The sequence below is a fragment of the Zea mays genome, chromosome 9 (genome assembly GCF_902167145.1).
Source record: "Zea mays cultivar B73 chromosome 9, Zm-B73-REFERENCE-NAM-5.0, whole genome shotgun sequence".
Taxonomy (NCBI): domain Eukaryota; kingdom Viridiplantae; phylum Streptophyta; class Magnoliopsida; order Poales; family Poaceae; genus Zea; species Zea mays.
This window is the reverse complement of record NC_050104.1, coordinates 27,711,599-27,730,216: the sequence shown is the minus strand read 5'-3', so window position 1 is coordinate 27,730,216 and position 18,618 is coordinate 27,711,599. Positions and strand designations below refer to the sequence as shown.

The 18,618-nt window shown below is 45.1% G+C and overlaps 1 protein-coding gene across 2 annotated transcripts; it reads right to left on the bottom strand.

Moving 5' to 3' along the window:
• Positions 1 to 288: 288 nt before the first annotated feature.
• On the bottom strand, positions 289 to 3,368 carry LOC100125642 (uncharacterized). Of its 2 annotated transcripts, NM_001112573.1 has the most exon segments (5): positions 741 to 760; positions 873 to 1,077; positions 1,155 to 1,327; positions 2,089 to 2,449; positions 2,851 to 3,190. In NM_001112573.1, coding segments are annotated over 4 exon segments (966 nt in total). In that variant the 5' UTR covers positions 3,128 to 3,190; the 3' UTR covers positions 741 to 760; positions 873 to 922.
• Positions 3,369 to 18,618: the final 15,250 nt, after the last annotated feature.

The window sequence follows — 18,618 nt, the reverse complement described above, 5'->3', positions numbered from 1 at the left end:
CTCATATGACTAGCCTTTTTGGTTGGATATATGTGACGTGATAATTTTATACAGCTCGGTGTAGACTATTATTGTTAAACTTTCTCTAAAATGATGATTATATTGTTAAACTTTCTCTAAAATGAACGAAGCATGTACTATATTAAAGGCAGGAGATAACGAGCGCATCAGAAGCGTCGCATCCGTGTTGAATTCGTGCGAGCAAAAACAAAGGGGGCATCTTTTTTCTGTTCTTCTCATTTCTTTTCCTATCATAAAAAAAAGATGTATTATTATTATAGCAGTAGAGAAAAGGAAGAGGGGCCTACGGCAGCACCAGATTTTGCATCAATCCAGATCCAGTAGCACAACAAAAGGTACCATACCACAGATGCTACACACCTACACTGCAGTAACAGATTCGCCATCAGATCTTACACAGCCTGGAAAGCACACAATACACTTGGATCATCTGATGCAGCGACGACAACGCCTGACGACTGGGCGGTTTTCATTCTCGGTCTGGGTACAACAAATACAAAGCATGGTCGGTACTACAACCATAGAAACAGAATGGAGTTCATTGCCCCCATTGATACATGAGGAAGGATCCTGCTCTTACATAGAGTTCTGTTCTTAATGCGATTCAGCGAAACAAATAGCTAGGATGAGGGCATCAATCACCGGGTGACGGTGGCTCGCTAGCAGCGAGCGCGATGCTGGGTGCGCGTCATGCGACAACGCCACCTACTGGCCGCGCACGAGCTTCGTTCTCAATCACCTGCAGAAACAATTGTGATTGCTGCTGTCATCAGAACACATCCAAGCACGATTGGGGAAGCACACAGAAGGACTGCGGGTTCCTAAGATGAGATCAGTATGAAACAACTCACATCTGGGCATCGGAATGGAGATGGAGAGCTGGGTCGTCGAGAAGGAGGTCCTACTGGACCTCGCGTCGTCCATCTCCGACCACGAGTCCCGCGTCCCAGGCCACTCGTCGAAGAAGGGCCTCAGCGGCTGGTTCTCCTGCTTCACGCTCCCCAGCAATCCACCAGCGCCGGCCCCGCCGCTGCTGAACGACGACTGGTGGCGCTCCTGGTCCTGTGACAGCGAGGCGATGGTGACCTGGCCGAGCACCTGCGGTGGTTCAATGTGGGAGTAGGAGTAGGCACCGGGCAGGAGGCCAGAGTCTCTGCCCTTGGACAGTGTAAACGGGGGCACGTTGGATGGCAGGGAGTGCCAAGAGTTATCTGCTGGAGAATCAATGGTGAAGCCCCTGGAGTTCCCTGGTGCTCCTGAGAAGAAGCTCAGCTCGCCAGCATCGGATTTAGCTCCAAGAGGGTACCTGCACAGTCAATTAGTTATGGATAGTATGTGACAATCACAAGTTGCCAACGAAAGTATTATGAACTGACAGAACACTTGTCAGCCTGGCACTATAGCTTTGGAGTCTATCTAGTGTCATATTTCTGCCTACAGGAACCGGCAAGACATGGTGGGTTTGTTTGGTATGAAGTGGAATAGATGTACAAGTGACAAATAAATAGCTATTAAAGTCAACTCGACAGAAAATCAAGCTCAGGATGCAAATTCAGGACATGAACTGCAATATTGTCTTGAAGTCATATCAATATTTGATGCGCAAATCCTTATAGAAATTCAAACCCACAAAAACAATGAATCCGAAAGAAACGGAGTACAAAATAGGGGGCCAATAAGAAAATCTGTTTGAAACACTAGTACAGACCTAAGTTGTGTAGCGGCATGGACATGGGCATCCGCCAGCCCAAGTTGTTCAGAGCATGCAAATATATAAAATTTTATAGACATCTAAGATAGCAGAAGCAGCCAGGGCCCAGGGCATACCAGGCACGGCAGTTCACTTAATACAACAGAACTGCAAAAGATTTCTATATTGTACAGTAGAAGGGCTAATACTGCAAGAAGCCAGTGGCAGAAGTGCATTTGCCGTTGAAGAGTGAGTGAGTCGGTGTGATTCTCCTTTTGCGATAATAGTGTAGAACCAACGAAAACTATAGCATCATGGCCATTCGATAGCAACAACAGCTAGAACCACAAAAAAGGGAACTGCGAATGTAACCATACTTGCTGCCATAGCGAAAGTGAGCGTTCGAAGCGTCGACGCTGAGGTGCGACGAGCCAGCCCCGCCGCCGAGGGACAGGCCGTGAGCCTTACCCCCCGCCCCCGCGAGGGACTCAAGGGGCGTCGCGGCGGCGGCCTCCCGGGTGGTGGTGGTGGTGACGACGGTGGACAGCTGGGGCGGCGAGGAGGCGGTCTTGGATTCCACAGGCTTTCTTGAACGGTTGCGGCCACGGTGCATGTGGCGCTCGCAGTACTTGGAGTCGGGGTGCGCCTCCTTGGAGCACCGCCACTTCTTGCCGTCGGTGCGGCGGCACCGCCACGGCTCCGGGTCCAGCTTCTTCCCGTAGTAGGCGTAGTAACTCACTGCAGAAGGGAAACAAACCATAGTATATACATATATTATAATGAAATGGTGTACTTGCTACTGGGGCAGATCAAAAAGCACATGAACATTTGACCAACCCAATGCGAAGATGCTTTCTCCCACTTTGTTTTGTTTAAAAGTTTGAATAATAAAGAATCCCCATCCCATTGCGCGAGCAAGCGGGTGAGGAGGTGACAAAGATCCACCCCACTCGAACATTAGGCAGATGCCGAGATGCTAGGCAGCGCATGCTTAATGAATCACTCGATGAGATAAATCGCGGCAATACCCAACCAGACAAATCCAATCCCAGTAAGAAGCATGGCGGGCAAAAGATCTATGCAACTGTTCTCTCCCGAACAAAAAAAAAGAGGGGGATGGAGGTAAGGGGGGAGCTTACGGGACGGGTGGTGGTGGTGGTGATGGTAGAAGGGCGACGCGGCGGGGCTGGCGAAGGAGAAGGCGGCGGCGTGGGGGGCGGGGCGGAGGAGATCGGGCGGGACGGGGACGCCGGCCATGAGGTACTTGTAGATGAGCGCCTGCTGCTCCAGCTCCGCCCACTGCGCGGCGGTGAAGACCGCGGCCGCCGCCCCGCGCTGCGGCAGTGGCAGCGGCTGGTGTTGGTACCCGCCGCCCATCCCCATGGCCGCCCCGGCCGAGGACGCCGAGCTCAGCATCGGTGGGCCCCCAGCCCACTCCCGCGCGCTCCTCCTCCTCCCTTTCGATAGAGAACGGATGCGCGGAGGACAGACAGGCGGTCGGGGGAGGGAGGAAGAGAAGGTCAGGTGGGGGTTGGAGGGTTCTTGGTGGCGGCCATTAATTAATGGACGAAGGGAGGAGGGCAGTCAGTCGGTGGGGCCGCGGGGGCGAGAGATCAAGCGATTTGGATGCTCGGCGCCGTCCGTCCCTTCCTTCATTGTTTTTTTTATAATTTGGATTCGAAACATTAGAAGTGTTGTTCTTGTTCTTGAGTGTTGTAGATCAAGAACGAGACAACATAATTATTAATTATTATGAATTTTCGTCCTTCAAAGTATTATATCGGACAAAGGTCGAGAGACTTACCTTTATCATTAAATATTTGAATTAGAATGTAAAATAAGGAAGATAATGATTGTATCTCATCAATATATATATATATATATATATATATATATTATAAAACATATATAAATGTTGATAGTATTAAGGCTCGTTTGAGAGACTAAAGATTAGTCCCTCCATTTTAGTCTCATTTAGTTACTAAATTACCAAACAGTAGGAACAGAGACTAAACTGATTTAGTCCCTAGTCCCTCAATATGTGGCTAAAAGGGACTAAACCATATTAATTCCACATTTGTTCCTCATTTAGTTCAATTGTACTAATAGCAGGAGAACGTTAAAGGTTATTTTAGTCTTCTTATGAGTCATTTAGTATATTCTTACTAATTTTAGTCCCTAGAATCAAGCATGTTAGGAACTAAACTTTAGTCCCCTAACTAAACTTTAGTCTCTAGAATAAAGAAACCAAACATGGCCTAATATTACATTAATGCATTCAGCTTGCTCGAAGGTGAAGACGCGAAAGAGTGATTACAATTTAGCGTGAACAGTATGGTGCTACTGTTCATCTATTTATAGGCATGAGACACAGCCCGAGTAAAAGTACATTTATGCCCTTAACATTCACCTATATGCATAACACGAATCATTAAGGATTGAATAGTCTTTATCCCTTTTCGGTTATCATCATACTTGGTCTTTGTTAGCAATCAAGCCGAAGCTCTTCGGCTATAGATTCGTCATCCGTTCTTACTACCTTCGGGCTACATCTTCATCATACCACGAGAGAAAACCTTCATCCTTAAGCCGAAGCCCCCCTGTAACGATCCATGTCATACTGAAAACATATTGTTAGTCGCGTTTTTGAGGACCTTCAGAAGAGGAAGACCCCCAATAGTAGCCCCTCGCAATATTGATTTGTTTCTTTGTAACAAATTTACATTGCGACTTGAACGAATGTCTTTAGCCGAAGGTCCAAAAAAACACCTTCCTTTCGCTAGAATAGCGAATCATTCTGAGTCGTGGGACCCACCACGCTGCGGGGCTCTGAGTGTATATATAGAGACCTGCGTCGTGAGTATTTTTCGTCCTATCTAGCTGCTTGTACTGTGCATGCCATTTTAATCTTCTTTGCTTTGTCGAGTTCGATTACCTTTTGAGCTTCGGCATTTGCGCAACCACTATCTAAATGGCTAAGGATAAGAAGATCATTGACCCTGCACTGGTCGGGTTTTACGAAGCTATGGAGAAGACCAATACGGAGAAAATCACCAATGAGATGATGGCTGGGTTATCTGAAAATTCCAGCGATAGTGAAAATTTTGACATAGAAAGTGGAAATGAAGAAGTCAAAGGCTGGCCATGGAGGCCAAGCCATGTTGTATTTGGAAAGTCATCTATTAAGCAAGGGCAGATCGAAGCAATGAAAGACAGATACTTTCGTGATATTTCTATTGTAAGGGCCGGAGGGGAGAGCATTGTTCCTCTTCCCGAAGCTAATGAGGTGGTGGTTTTCAGAAGCTTCATGAAAGTTGGGCATCGTTTCCCACTACATAAGATGTTGGTCAAAGTTTTGAAAACTTTCAAAATATATCTTCATCAGCTTATCCCCGAGGCTTTTATTAAAGTAGGGGTTTTCATATGGGCCATGAGGAGCCAAGGGTTGGAACTAGATGCCAGGTGCTTTTGTAATATTCACGAATTATCCTATCAGACAAAAGCAACTGGGAAAGAACATTATCACAATAACTTCGGCTGCTACAGCTTCGTGCCCCACTCTGGGACCAGCTACCCTGTGCCTACATTTCGGAAGAAGTGGCCGGGCTCTTGTATGCAGGAATGGTTTTATGTGAAAAACGATCTAGACCAGAGGGAGGATATAAGGGGCATCATTCAACGTCATATATGGTCTCGCTTCGGCATCGGAAGACCTTCAATCGCACTCGAAAATGATGTGCAAGCGTGCTAGACGGCTTTCAATACTATATGCACCTACATCGGCACAAGGGATTTGACTCAAGAGCATATTGCTTACAGAGTATGGCCCCTTGCGAGTGGATGGGAAATGCCGAAGGAAGCTACCGCTGGCTCCAGCCAAAGTGGCATGATCTATCTGAAGTACACATTTCAATTTAGGGATCGGTTTGATGATCCAAATGATGATTGGTTGGATGCTATAGAGGCAACATGTGATGAACTGCTTGGAGCCTACTTGAGGGCCGAAGACGAAGCTATGACAGTAGCCTTCGGCGCTCGAGGGAAAAAGAGACTAAATAGGGTTTTTGACGTTATCAGGTTTATCTACCCTGAATATTGTTTTCCTGCTCGGAAACAAAGGGGAAAAAGGAAAACTGCTGCTTCGACGTCTTCTAGTGCGCCGAAGGCAAGGAAGGTGAAGGTCTTGACCCATAGACCACGACGTATTGAGGCGGCCGATGTTGGAGACTTGTTCTCAAGTGCTATGAGTTAAGAACGAGGCAACATAGAAATGTTAATCGTTAAAGTCCTTCGTCCTTCAAAGCATTATTTCCCTTAGGATATAATGGTTTATGGACGAAGGTTATGAAGGACGTACCTTCATAAACTCATTAGACAATGACGAAGGATGAAATGTAAGAATATAAAAGACAACATGAACAATTATATATTAATATCAAGCATAAACAGAAATATCATTAAATTACAAGTGTACCTTCAATTGGAAGGAGATGACAGTACAAGTGTAACGCAAAAAGCGAATGCCAAGTCAGCGTGAACAGTACGGGAGTACTGTTCACCTATTTATAGGCACGGGACGCAGCCCGTGCAAAATTACATTAATGCCCTTTTCACTTGATAATAATTCTATAGTAATCTGTCAAGGTCTAAATAGCCTTTTCATCTTTAAGTCGGTTTCACCTGCTGCTGTCACGCCGAAGCTTTCCTGCTTACACCTTCGGCGCTTCACCAACCTTCGTATTATTCTGGTCTACTGTGATGCCTGACTTGAGTCCGAAGATACCTGTTCACACATTATACTCCAGAAGCACTGTTAAACCTGTTTTTGAGGACCTTCGGATGCCGAAGGTCCCCAACAGTAGCCCCTCGCAATATTAATTTGTTCAAAATAATAAATTTAGATTGCGACCTGGACGAAGGCTTTACGCCGAAGGTCCGAAAAAACACCTTCCCTTTGCTAGAATAGCAACATTCACTGACAAGCGGGGTCTTTCAATTTTCAACGTACTCGGCGTATAAATACGGCCATACCGCAATCGCATTTGGCACGCTCTCTGGCCAACTGCTCCCGCTCACTCAATTTTTAGCTCTTGTGCACTACGATTTGCTAAGCTTTTAGTTTTGAAGCTTCGGCTTTGAAAAATAGTTTTTTAGTGTCTCCGAAGATGTCCGAAGATAAGAAGACTGCTGCTGAGACGAAGCTGAGCCTCGACGAAGAGAAAAAATTGGGGTTTCTTATAGCGATGTCAAAGACCAACACAGAAAAAATCACCAAGGAGATTCTGGAAGGTTTGTCTGAGGATACTGGTGACAGTGACAGCTATGACATGGACAGTAGTGGCGAAGACTCCGAAGATCGTCCATGGCGACCAAGCCATTCAGTTTATGGAAAATCAACTATCAAAGAGAATCATCTTATCAACATGAGAGGAAGGTATTTTCGGGATTTGTCCATTGTGAGGGCCGATGAAGGGGAAAAAACTTGCCCACACCCTGAAGAGAATGAAGTCGTAGTATACCGAAGCTTTTTGAAAGCTGGACTGCGATTTCCTTTGAGCAGCTTCGTTGTGGAGGTGCTGAAAATATTCGAAATCTATCTCCATCAACTTACCCCCGAGGCAATTATAAAGCTGAATATCTTCGTGTGGGCCGTGAGAAGCCAAGGTCTGAAGCCTGACGCAAAAAGCTTCTGCAATATACATGAATTATCATATGAAACAAAACCTTGGGGTAAGGAACAGTATCACAACAATTTTGGCTGCTACAGTTTCGTTTCTCGGTCCGGGTCAAGCTGCCCCGTGCCAACCTTTCGGAAGAGATGGCCCGGAGACTGGATGACAGAATGGTTCTATGTGAAGAATGATCTGACAATACGAGAAGATATCAAAGGTATAATTATGCGCCCTATTTGGCAAAGCTTCGGCCTTCGGAGGCCGAAGGTTGAAATGAATGAAGCTGTCGAAGAATGCCAGAGGGCCTTCGGCGCAGTTTGTTCTTTTATTGGAACGAGAGACTTAGTACAAGAGCATATTGCCTTCAGGGTATGGCCGCTCGCGGAGAAATGGGAAATGCCACAAGAAACCGTAAAAGAGGCCGACGAAGGTGGACTTATCAGGTTGAAGTACACTTTTAAATTTGGAGATAAATTCGTTGAGCCAGATGATGACTGGTTAAAAAGTATTGAAAATTTAAGTGATGAACTGCTTGGGGCTTATTCGAAGGCCGAAGACACTGCAATGTCAGCAGCCTTCGGAGGTCGAAAAAAGAAGAGGCTGAATCGGGTATTTGATGCAATCGGGTTTATCTATCCTGATTATTGCTATCCCATTCGAAGGCAGAAGAGAAAAAACACAACCTCTGCAAAAGAAGAAGCTGCAATTGCCCCTAGCGAGCCAGAACCGAAAAGAAAGAAGATAAAGGTCCTCACACATCGGCCGCGCTATATTGAACCAGCTTCGGTGCCTGAGTTTACTGGAGAAACTTCTTCGGCCACCGAAGCTGAAAAACCAACCGAGCCAACTTTGCTGCCAGAAGTCGCAGAAACGGCCGAAGTGTCAACAAAGATAGAATTGAAACAATCAAAGATCTTGTTATCAGAAACGAAAGAGAAGGCCGAAGCGCCGTCCACAGAAAAAATGGAAGAGGTAAAGGAAGCAACTGAGGGCTCCAAAACATCAGAAGTTTTGAGTCCTGCAGCAAACATTGAGACAGTAAAAAATCAAAAAGTGCCAGCAGTGACTCCGAAAAGAAAGAGAATGACTAATGTGCTAGATGTACTGGAAACGATCAAATCTTCAAGCACACCTCCGAAGAAGGCTGCTGTCATTCTTGAAACAACAACTGAAATTTGTGGTTCTAAAGCTCCAGAGCAAGAGACTGAAGCCGAAGCTGGGCCCTCAGAGCCCGCAAAGATAAAACCCTTGGAAAGTGAGGCGGAAAAAATATCAAAGCCAACTTTTGTTGAAGAAACCGGTTTTATTGCCCCCGAAGCATCCCCCAAAGTTCGTGATTATATTGTTCGTCATGCTTCGGGGAAAAAACTATCAGAAAAAGAAGAGCAAGAGGCCCAGCACTACGCCCAAAAACTAAAATATCCAAAGGGGCGTTAATATTCAATGGCAGTGGAGAAGAAGACTTCTTGTATTGTCTTCCCGACAGCAAGGAGATTTCTGTCTGTCGGGAGATGAGCAAGAGCTTCGGATTTCCAACTTTAGAAGACGGGCTCTCGGTGCTGTCGAAGAACGATCTGGCCGACAGCCTGGCCTACAATAGTTTAAAGGTGCAACAAATGAAATCCTTGTATTTTTTGTTGAGTCCAAAATTTTTCGTTTGTTTAAACCTATTGACGCACACATATTTCTCTTTGCAGGGCCTGATACTTAGCAATGCCCTCAGGGCTCAGAAAGATGCTGAAGACGAAGGATGTTCTATAGCCCTGAGCAACCTTCGTTCCGAAGTTATTGAACTGAGGAACGAAGGTCTTGAAAAAGATAAAATATTACACTCATTGATAAATAAAATAAAGGAAGACGAAGCTGCTTTTAAAGGTCAAGCTGAAGCTCAGAAGCGCGAAATTGAAGATCTTCGGAAACAACTGGCCAGAGCCAAGGAAGAACGCATACTTGAAGAAACAAAGCGAGAACTCAGCGACCAATGGGCCGATCACCTAGAAATAACCGTTGAAGAGCTTCGTTCGTCCAGAAAGAGATGCTATAACAAATCTATAGAGTGTGTTAAGAAGTTAAAAGCTAGCTTCGCCAGGGTCGGGGCCTTCTCAAGCGAAGAAAACTTTACGAGAGGCAATCCCGAAGTTCCCATCGAATGGATCGACCACGAAGCTGAGGCCTTCGAAGAAATTTTAAATAGCCGAGGAGATATATGTGCCTTCTCTGGTGCCAGAGGGATTGCCACCATCTTAGAGAAGAAGGGCTGCGAACATGTAAAAAATTTTGCACAATCCGAAGCTGCTTTGTCCTTTGAAGATGCAAGAGATCCTTCGGCCGAAGCTAGCATAATTGGTGGAAATTTTTTTACCGATATCTGGGATAATGGTGGCCGAGAAATGGCCGGAGAAATTATTCGAAGAAGTGAAAAGGGCATTCACGATGCTAGAGAAGTAGCTGAGGCTGCTGAAAAGAGCGCAGAGGCCAAAGGTCAATTAGGTATTAACTAATAGTTTTTTTTTGTGTTGCAATCTTAGGCTTTAAGATTTGTTTGCGATTCGTAATAGCAATGTAGCTGTATCCTGTCTTACTTCAGATCCTACTAAAGCGTCTTCGGGCCCTCAGCCGAAGGGAGACGACGAAATTAAAAAGATGGCTGAAGAAATTATGGACGAAGTCGTCAATCGGCTCCTGAACGAGGCTGCAGAAGTCGTTTTGAGAGAAGATTAAGTATTTTTGCGAAAACTTCTGAAATGTAATATACTGTAACATTTTGTTACCCCAAATGTAATATACCTATTTTTGTTAGTCAATTCTTTACGATGCATGAAACTTTACACGTACCGCTTTTGAGTCTTTGACGAAAAAACACCTTCCCTTCTTTTCATGCTTCGTGAAGAAGAATTCTTCTTTGTCACAACAATATCCAATGTTCTGATGAATAATATCCAGGCTTCGTGAAAATATTTTCCGAAGCTATACTTCCGAAGATCAATGATGTATCTTTTTGTGACTATGATTTCTCCTTTTTTCAAAGCGTTCTTCTGTAGATTGATAATGTGTCCACCTCTTGTGCCATGTGCAAAATGATGTATGATGCTTATGCTATGCGAAATGATGCGATGATGTTATGTTATGTGAGATGATGTTTATTCCGAAGATACATACGCATCCCTGCAATAAAACACAATCTTTTATAAGCCTCCCTTAGGAGCTTCTTCGCCTTTTACTTCAGCGGAATCAGCGTTTATTTTTCGCTGTAAGCCTCCCTTAGGAGCTTCTTCGCCTTTTACTTTCAGCGGTATTCGCGTTGACTTTTCGCGCTTCGCCTTTTACTTAGGCGGTATCAGCGTTGACTTTTCGCTGTATGCTCTGCATTCCCTTTGGAACGACTTTGGAGCAGAAAACTTACACTGCGCTCCCTTTGGAACGACTTTTTGTGACTTCGGCAAACTTACTCTGCGTTCCTTAGAACGACTTTTTGTTGCTTTGAAGAATTTTCGATAGTTCGAAGGTCCTTTTTATTATCACAAGTCTTTAAACTTCAATCAATTTAAGCCTGTGAAGAAAACATATTTTTCTTGTAGGAATCAACGAAACTAATTACATGAAACCTAAACAATGTCCTTTATTACAGAAAATAAAACTGAATGAAAAAGATTGCTATTAAGGTAGGATATTCGTCAATAGATGTGCTTTGACTCTGGCACAGTGCTGTTGACTGTACGAGCTTCGGACTGCTCTCTGAAGTCCCTCTGGTGTGGAGCATACTGGCTCCCTTCTGGCTGCTGGCCTTGTTGCAACGGGGGTGGAGGCGGAGGCTGTTGCCAGGAAGCTTGAGGCTGGCTCGCCGAAGCAACAGAAACTGCAGGATGATTGCCCACATATTCTGGGATGTAGGGCGAATGACACGAAGCTGTATGCATGACCTGCTTCGGCTGAGCTTGTTGTGCTGCGGCTTCAGCTATTTCTTTTTGCTTCTGAATAGTAACATGGCACATCCTGGTAGTATGGCCTTTGTTCTCACCGCAGAATAAGCAAAAGATTCTTCTCGGTTGATCGCCAAATCTTCCTCCAAAGCCCCTAGCGCCTCTGCCTCTTGGAGCTGGTGGTCGGAAGGAGCTTTGCTGTTGCCCCGAAGCCTGTGAGGAGCATTGTGGCCTTTGCTGTTGGCTTCCTCTATCATCATTTTGCGTAGAGTTGTGAATTGATCTCACGTGCCTCGGGTAGAACCTCCCTCCGAAGCCCCTGGTCATTTCAGAAAACCTGAAAGCCTCCTCCCTTCTTTGGCGAAAATCATTATCGGCCCGAATGTACTCGTCCATCTTCTGGAGCAGCTTCTCCAAAGTTTGAGGAGGCTTCCTGGCGAAGTACTGAGCTGACGGTCCTGGCCGAAGCCCCTTGATCATGGCCTCGATGACAATTTCATTGGGCACCGTTGGTGCCTGTGCCCTCAAACGCAAGAACCTTCGGACATATGCCTGAAGATATTCTTCGTGATCCTGGGTGCACTGGAACAGAGCCTGAGCAGTGACCGGCTTCGTCTGAAATCCTTGAAAGCTAGTTAACAACAAGTCCTTCAGCTTCTGCCATGAAGTGATCGTTCCTGGTCGAAGGGAGGAATACCAGGTTTGAGCAACACTTCTAACAGCCATAACGAAAGATTTGGCCATGACTGAAGCATTGCCACCATACGAAGATACTGTTGCTTCGTAGCTCATCAAAAACTGCTTCGGGTCTGAGTGGCCATCGAATACGGGAAGCTGAGGCGGCTTGTAGGACGGAGGCCAAGGTGTAGCCTGCAGCTCAGCGGACAGAGGAGAAGCATCATCAAAAACAAAATTCCCATGATGGAAATTGTCATACCAGTCATCTTCGTTGGGAAAACCCTCCTGATGAAGGTCTTGGTGCTGAGGCCTTCGGTGTTGCTCATCCTGAGCAAGATGACGAACTTCTTCAGAGGCTTCGTCTATCTGCCTCTGCAGTTCAGCTAGCCTGGCCATCTTTTCTTTCTTCCTCTGTACTTGTTGATGAAGCATCTCCATATTTCTGATTTCTTGATCTATCTCGTCCTCTGGTGGTGTCGGGCTGACAGCCTTCCTTTTCTGGCTTCGGGCCTCCCGCAGGGAGACTGTCTCCTGATTGTGGTCCAGTGGTTGCAGAGCTGTAGCCCCAGTCGCTGAAGCCTTCTTCGGCGCCATAACGATGGTTTATGATCGCCGAAGGTGTTCGAAAAACTCAGAGTGGAAGTGAGTTCACCGGAGGTGGGCGCCAATGTTGGAGACTTGTTCTCAAGTGCTATGAGTTAAGAACGAGGCAACATAGAAATGTTAATCGTTAAAGTCCTTCGTCCTTCAAAGCATTATTTCCCTTAGGATATAATGGTTTATGGACGAAGGTTATGAAGGACGTACCTTCATAAACTCAGACAATGACGAAGGATGAAATGTAAAGAATATAAAAGACAACATGAACAATTATATATTAATATCAAGCATAAACAGAAATATCATTAAATTACAAGTGTACCTTCAATTGGAAGGAGATGACAGTACAAGTGTAACGCAAAAAGCGAATGCCAAGTCAGCGTGAACAGTACGGGAGTACTGTTCACCTATTTATAGGCACGGGACGCAGCCCGTGCAAAATTACATTAATGCCCTTTTCACTTGATAATAATTCTATAGTAATCTGTCAAGGTCTAAATAGCCTTTTCATCTTTAAGTCGGTTTCACCTGCTGCTGTCACGCCGAAGCTTTCCTGCTTACACCTTCGGCGCTTCACCAACCTTCATATTATTCTGGTCTACTGTGATGCCTGACTTGAGTCCGAAGATACCTGTTCACACATTATACTCCAGAAGCACTGTTAAACCTGTTTTTGAGGACCTTCGGATGCCGAAGGTCCCCAACAGCCGACGTGCCGAAGCTTATCGAACGAGCAGGGGTTGCTCCTGCCACAGGACTAGGTCATGTTGTGCCAGTCGAGGCTAGTACAAATCTGACCGAAGAGCCAAAATTAGAGAAGACAACATAACAATTGAAGGTGTTGAGTCCATCATGTGCAATAGGACTGCCAAAGCCATCAAGCATTCCCGCAGTGACTCCAAGGAAAAGGAGAATGGCTAGCGTGCTAGATGCTGTTCTAGAGTCCGTAAATTCATCAGCTCCTGCCTCTACCGAAACTGCTAATGCCAGCATGGCCCACACTCCTGCTAAAGCTGGACCTTCAGAAGCTCCTGCTGAAGCTAAACCTTCAGAAACTGCACCGATAGCTCTGGAGAAAGAGAGTGTTCTTGAGAAATCTAAATCTCCTGCTCCTAAAGCACCCGTTAAAGAGCTGGAATTCATTGTTCGACATGCTTCGAGAAAGCAGCTATCAGAAGAGTACGTTGCTGAAGTGCAACACTATGCTAGGGATCTGAAGTACCCCCGAGGGTCCTTGGTATATGGTGGCAATGACGAAGATGACTTCCTTTACTGTCTACCAGACAACAAAGAAATACATGTCTGCCAGGAAATGATGGACAATATAGGATATCTGAAGCTTTAACTTGGCCTATCTACAATGTCAAAAGATCAACTTGCAGACAGCCTTGCTTGCAATAGTCTGAAGGTGTGTATACTTTGACTTGTGTAAAATAAATTATTTTTATGGTTTTTCTTGCTACTGTTATGTGCCCACTCTTCATTTTCTAGGGCTTAAGCAAGGCTCTAAAGGCCTAGAAGAAAGCAGAAGATGAGAGCTACCGAATAACTCTTGGGAATCTTCGTTCAGAAGTCATCACACTAAGGAACGAAGCTCTTGAAAAGGATAAGATATTACTTTCCTTAGTGGATAGATATATAACGAGGCTAAACTTGATGTACAAGCCGAAGCTCATAAAGCCGAAGTGGAAGAACTGAAAAGGAAGGTTGCTGAAACAACCGAAAAATTTGAAGTTGAGGTGGTGAAGCATGAGATATGCGAGATCGAAAGGTCAAGAGCACAAAAGAATGACTATGAGCTTCGTGCTTCCAAAGAAAGATGTTATGAAATATCCTTGGAATGCGCTAGGAAATTAAAGGACAACTTTGCTAGGGTTATGGCATATTCCTCTGAGCAGAGATTCATTCGCGGTGACCCTGATGGAGTTGTCTAGTGGATCAGCGGGGAAGCCGAAGCTTTTGACGAAATTCTAAGTGACCGAGGAGATTTCTGTGCCTTTGCTGGTGCGCAGGGGGCCACGTCCATCTTGGAGAAGGCTGGTTGCGAACATACTAAGGTTGTGGCTCAATCAAACTTTGCCTTCTCAGTTGATGACATCAAGAATCCTTCAGACGAAGCTGCTACCCTCGGTGGGAAATTTTACTCCGAGATATGGCTGAAGGGCAACCGAGAAGTCGCTGACGAAGCCATTAAAAAGAACGAAAAGGAGTCACATGATGCTTCAGAAGCGGCGAGAATGGCTGAAGAGGCTGTCGAGCGGGCTAGGATTATAGGTACATCTGTTATATTTTAGCTTGGTAATATGTTTTAGCTTCAGAACTAACAAACATATACTTTGGTGCAGCTGAACTATCTCTGTCTCCGGAGCCATACAATCCAGAAGCTGGCCCATTCCTAAAAGAGGCACTCGAGACCATCAAAATTGCCGATGGAGCTGTTGACGAAGCTATCAACAAGCTGCTAAACGAAGCTGCCGAGAAGGTCCTAAAGGAAGACTAGAACTTTTATTTTTGCTAGTTCAAAATTGTTGAGCATGATTTTTAGTCTTGCAGAAAACACTTGTAAACAACTTGTGTATATTGATGTAATATATTTCTTTATGATGCATGAAACTTCCGTACATACCGTTTTTGAGCTGCTGGTGAAAAAACATCTTCCCTTCTTTTCATGCTTCACGAAAAAAAAGATTTCCCTTCTGTTGATTCAATATTGCACATTTTCCACAATTGATGCATAGTAATACTGCTGACGAAGATGCTTGTCTTGTGTATAAATATGTCTGTCGAAGGCATATTTTTGCTACAGTGTCACACCAGGTTTTGGAAGGTAAATCGAATGCGAACCATGTACGTGCCAGGATCAGAACTCACGTACACAGCGATTACATAATTGGACATCATCACACAATGCTCGAATTAAATAACCGAAAGGTACTTAATTACATCAAATTAATTACATCAAGATGTCTGAGACATCCACAGAGTCTAATATATATCCATAGTGTTTAACATTAAAATCAAAGTGTGGAGTAACAAAACGTAGAAGATAAGCCTACACTGGCAGCTGACTGGGGGTTTGCCACTAAAGTAAACTAGAACTCGTCGTAGTCCTGGAACTCCTCAAAGTCCTCCATGTTGCCAGCTTCACCTCCTGAACACTGAGTACAGTGGGGACAACCTGGGGTGGGGTGGTTTGTAAAGCAAGGGTGAGTACACATCAACGTACTCAGCAAATGTCCCGTTTGGCTAAAGTGGACTAGCTGTATGTGGAGTTAAGGTTAAGCAGTTGCTTTTAGTTGGTCAAGTTTTATTACTATAAGTAGAGCCAAATTTTAGTAATAAACCAAGTTATTACCCAGAAGTACTCCCTCCAAGAGGAAATACCATAGATCAGAATTATAAACAACATTATTAACCATCATCATAAAAGTAACCAAAGTTCTTCTAATCGAAGAGGATCCCAAGGCTGCTCTTAACCGTGAGTACGATTGATATACCAGTTTCTAACACTCTACAAAGGTCGCACAATTTACCCACAAGCCGTGATTCCCATTCTGCCCGGGGTTCTAGCCTCCCCATTGATCACTACCAAGGTGACCTAGCAGGGTCTCACTATGTAGCCTTTACAAAGATTTCCCAGAGGTCATAGTCGCCCGTTAGGTTTCTCTAGTTTGATAAACACAGTACATCTCCCCAAAGGAAGGGTGACTAACAAAACCAAATCAAAGAACCTCTGCAACCAGCCTTGGCAGAGAAAGTATTGTGCCCGGACCCCATTGACGACCCTACGACGAAGCCAACTACTCCTCTGGTTCCTCTAATTAATCAGCTAAGGGTGTCCCATTCCACCCTCATGGTTGCACTGTTATCTTGGGTTGTCACTCCCCAAACAGGTCCTTACGGAGAGGTACTCAGGAAACAACCTGAGCCCCCTAAAGTAATCACAAGAACCTCATCAGGATAACATCATTGTATCATAAATAATCACATCATGTTCATCGATTAAGTTTAAGCAATAGCATAAGCTAACCATGATTAACCCAAAAAGGTAAACAAGGGTAAGGTAAATACAGACTAGTCAATCCTTAAGTTTCAATAATGTAATGCGGGACAGTGAATTATAAAGTAAGGTAGGATATGATAGGTCTGAGGACACTTGCCTTCACCAGGTTGTTGCTCAGAGGGATCTTCGGCAACACACTCAGGAACCACGAGCTGCTCGTTGTCTAAATAAAGCGATCATACATTCAATACATTTGGAAAGTACAAATGAACATCACATCAAGCATATACCAACATTGGAAAACATCTCAAAAGGTATAGTATTAAATAAAAGAGAATGAGATCAACTTATAAAATAGACTAATCTTAATTGGGGATTGATTACTCTCAAAGTGTTGGAACATAGCTCAAAAAATAAAGTAGTAATTAAACAAAGAAAAGATTAAATTATAAGATGAACTACTCTCCTTTAGGAATTTGATTATCCTTTAAGTGTTATCCATAATTACATAACCTAATTATATTCATTTCATTTAGACCTAAAAGTTAAACCAAAGGTGAATTCATGTAGTACATATTATTAATCTCACAAGATTAAATATACTTTAACTCCTAGGATTCTCATTTTATTTATTTCATTAAATGAATAAATCAACATATACTTTGATCCTATATTCTAAGTGTAAAATTAAAGTATACAGACTATGGCTGGTCATATTTTATTTGAACAGAGAATAATTTTATGAACATTTTGCAATTTGAACCACTAAATTTGGAGTTCATATGAAAAAGATATGAAATAAACAAGTTTTGAAGTTTGAAATATGAAATTAGGGCTAAATCTGTGATTAAATAAAAATACAGGGGGCTATTTAAAAAAAGCCAGGGGCCTGCACGCTAAAACAGAGGACAACAGGTTGATTTCTTAAAACCAGGAGGTTTCTTAAACAAAACTTACACCCGAAGGGGTACCGGGTAACCTTGGCCATCGGATCAGAGATCAACAGCCAGGATTAGATCGCACGGGCGCGGGCGCGCGGACGCAGCTGACAGGCGGGGCCAGGGTGTCAGCGAGCCAGGGAGGGCTGACCAGCCGGGCCCAGGGGCAGGGGCGCGGGTGAGGGGGAGAGAGAGAGGCGGTCAGATCTAGATCGGAGGGCTGGGATTAGATCCGCTCGGGTTAAGTCTAAACCGCCCGATCTCGGACGGACGCCCGAGATCTAACGGCCAGGGGCGGACACAGGCGTGGTGGCGCCGCTCGGTCCCGCGGTGAGGGCTCGTCGGAGACGAGGAGGCTGGCCACGACGGGGCTCCTGAGGCTTAGGGGCTAGCTCGGGCGTGTTCAGGGCGGTCTGGCAGACTCGGCCATGGCCCTCACGCCGACGCGGGACACCAAAGGGCACTGCACACGGCGAGGCAGGCCAACGATGATGCGAGACAGCTCCGGCGAGCAATCGCGCGAGCAACAGAGCAGTAACGACCAAATTAAGGGTACAGACGGGTTGCTCACCTTGAGGGGAAGCGTTGGGGTCACGGAGCAACGGTGCAGGCACAAGGATACGACAGGGCGACGGCGGCGGGGCTCCGGCAGCGCAAGAATCGCTCTGGTGAGCGCGGACCGGACGAAACAGAGAGGGGAAGGGCACACCGAAGGGTGTCCCGATGAAGCGCCCCAATCCCTTGGGACTCAAATGTGATACAATTACTAGTCCCAGTAGGCTAGTAAACACATTTATACATCAGATGATTCCAGATCTGCTTAAACGAGACAAACCTATAAAGGTGGCGATCAACTTTAAGAGTTGGTCCACAACTCGGGACATATCATCAGAGTGGGACTGAAGCAGCCCGATATACGCAGCGAAGCAAATCAGCGATCCAACAGCCACAAGCAAGGTTGGGAACAGGCGTAACTCTTACCCGATCAGCGATCACCTTCTCTGAAAAACAACAAATAAGCATGGGTGAGTACTTACGTACTGAGTAGCCCACCTTCACCCGCGGAATGGGGAAATCAGATATAATGCATGGAATA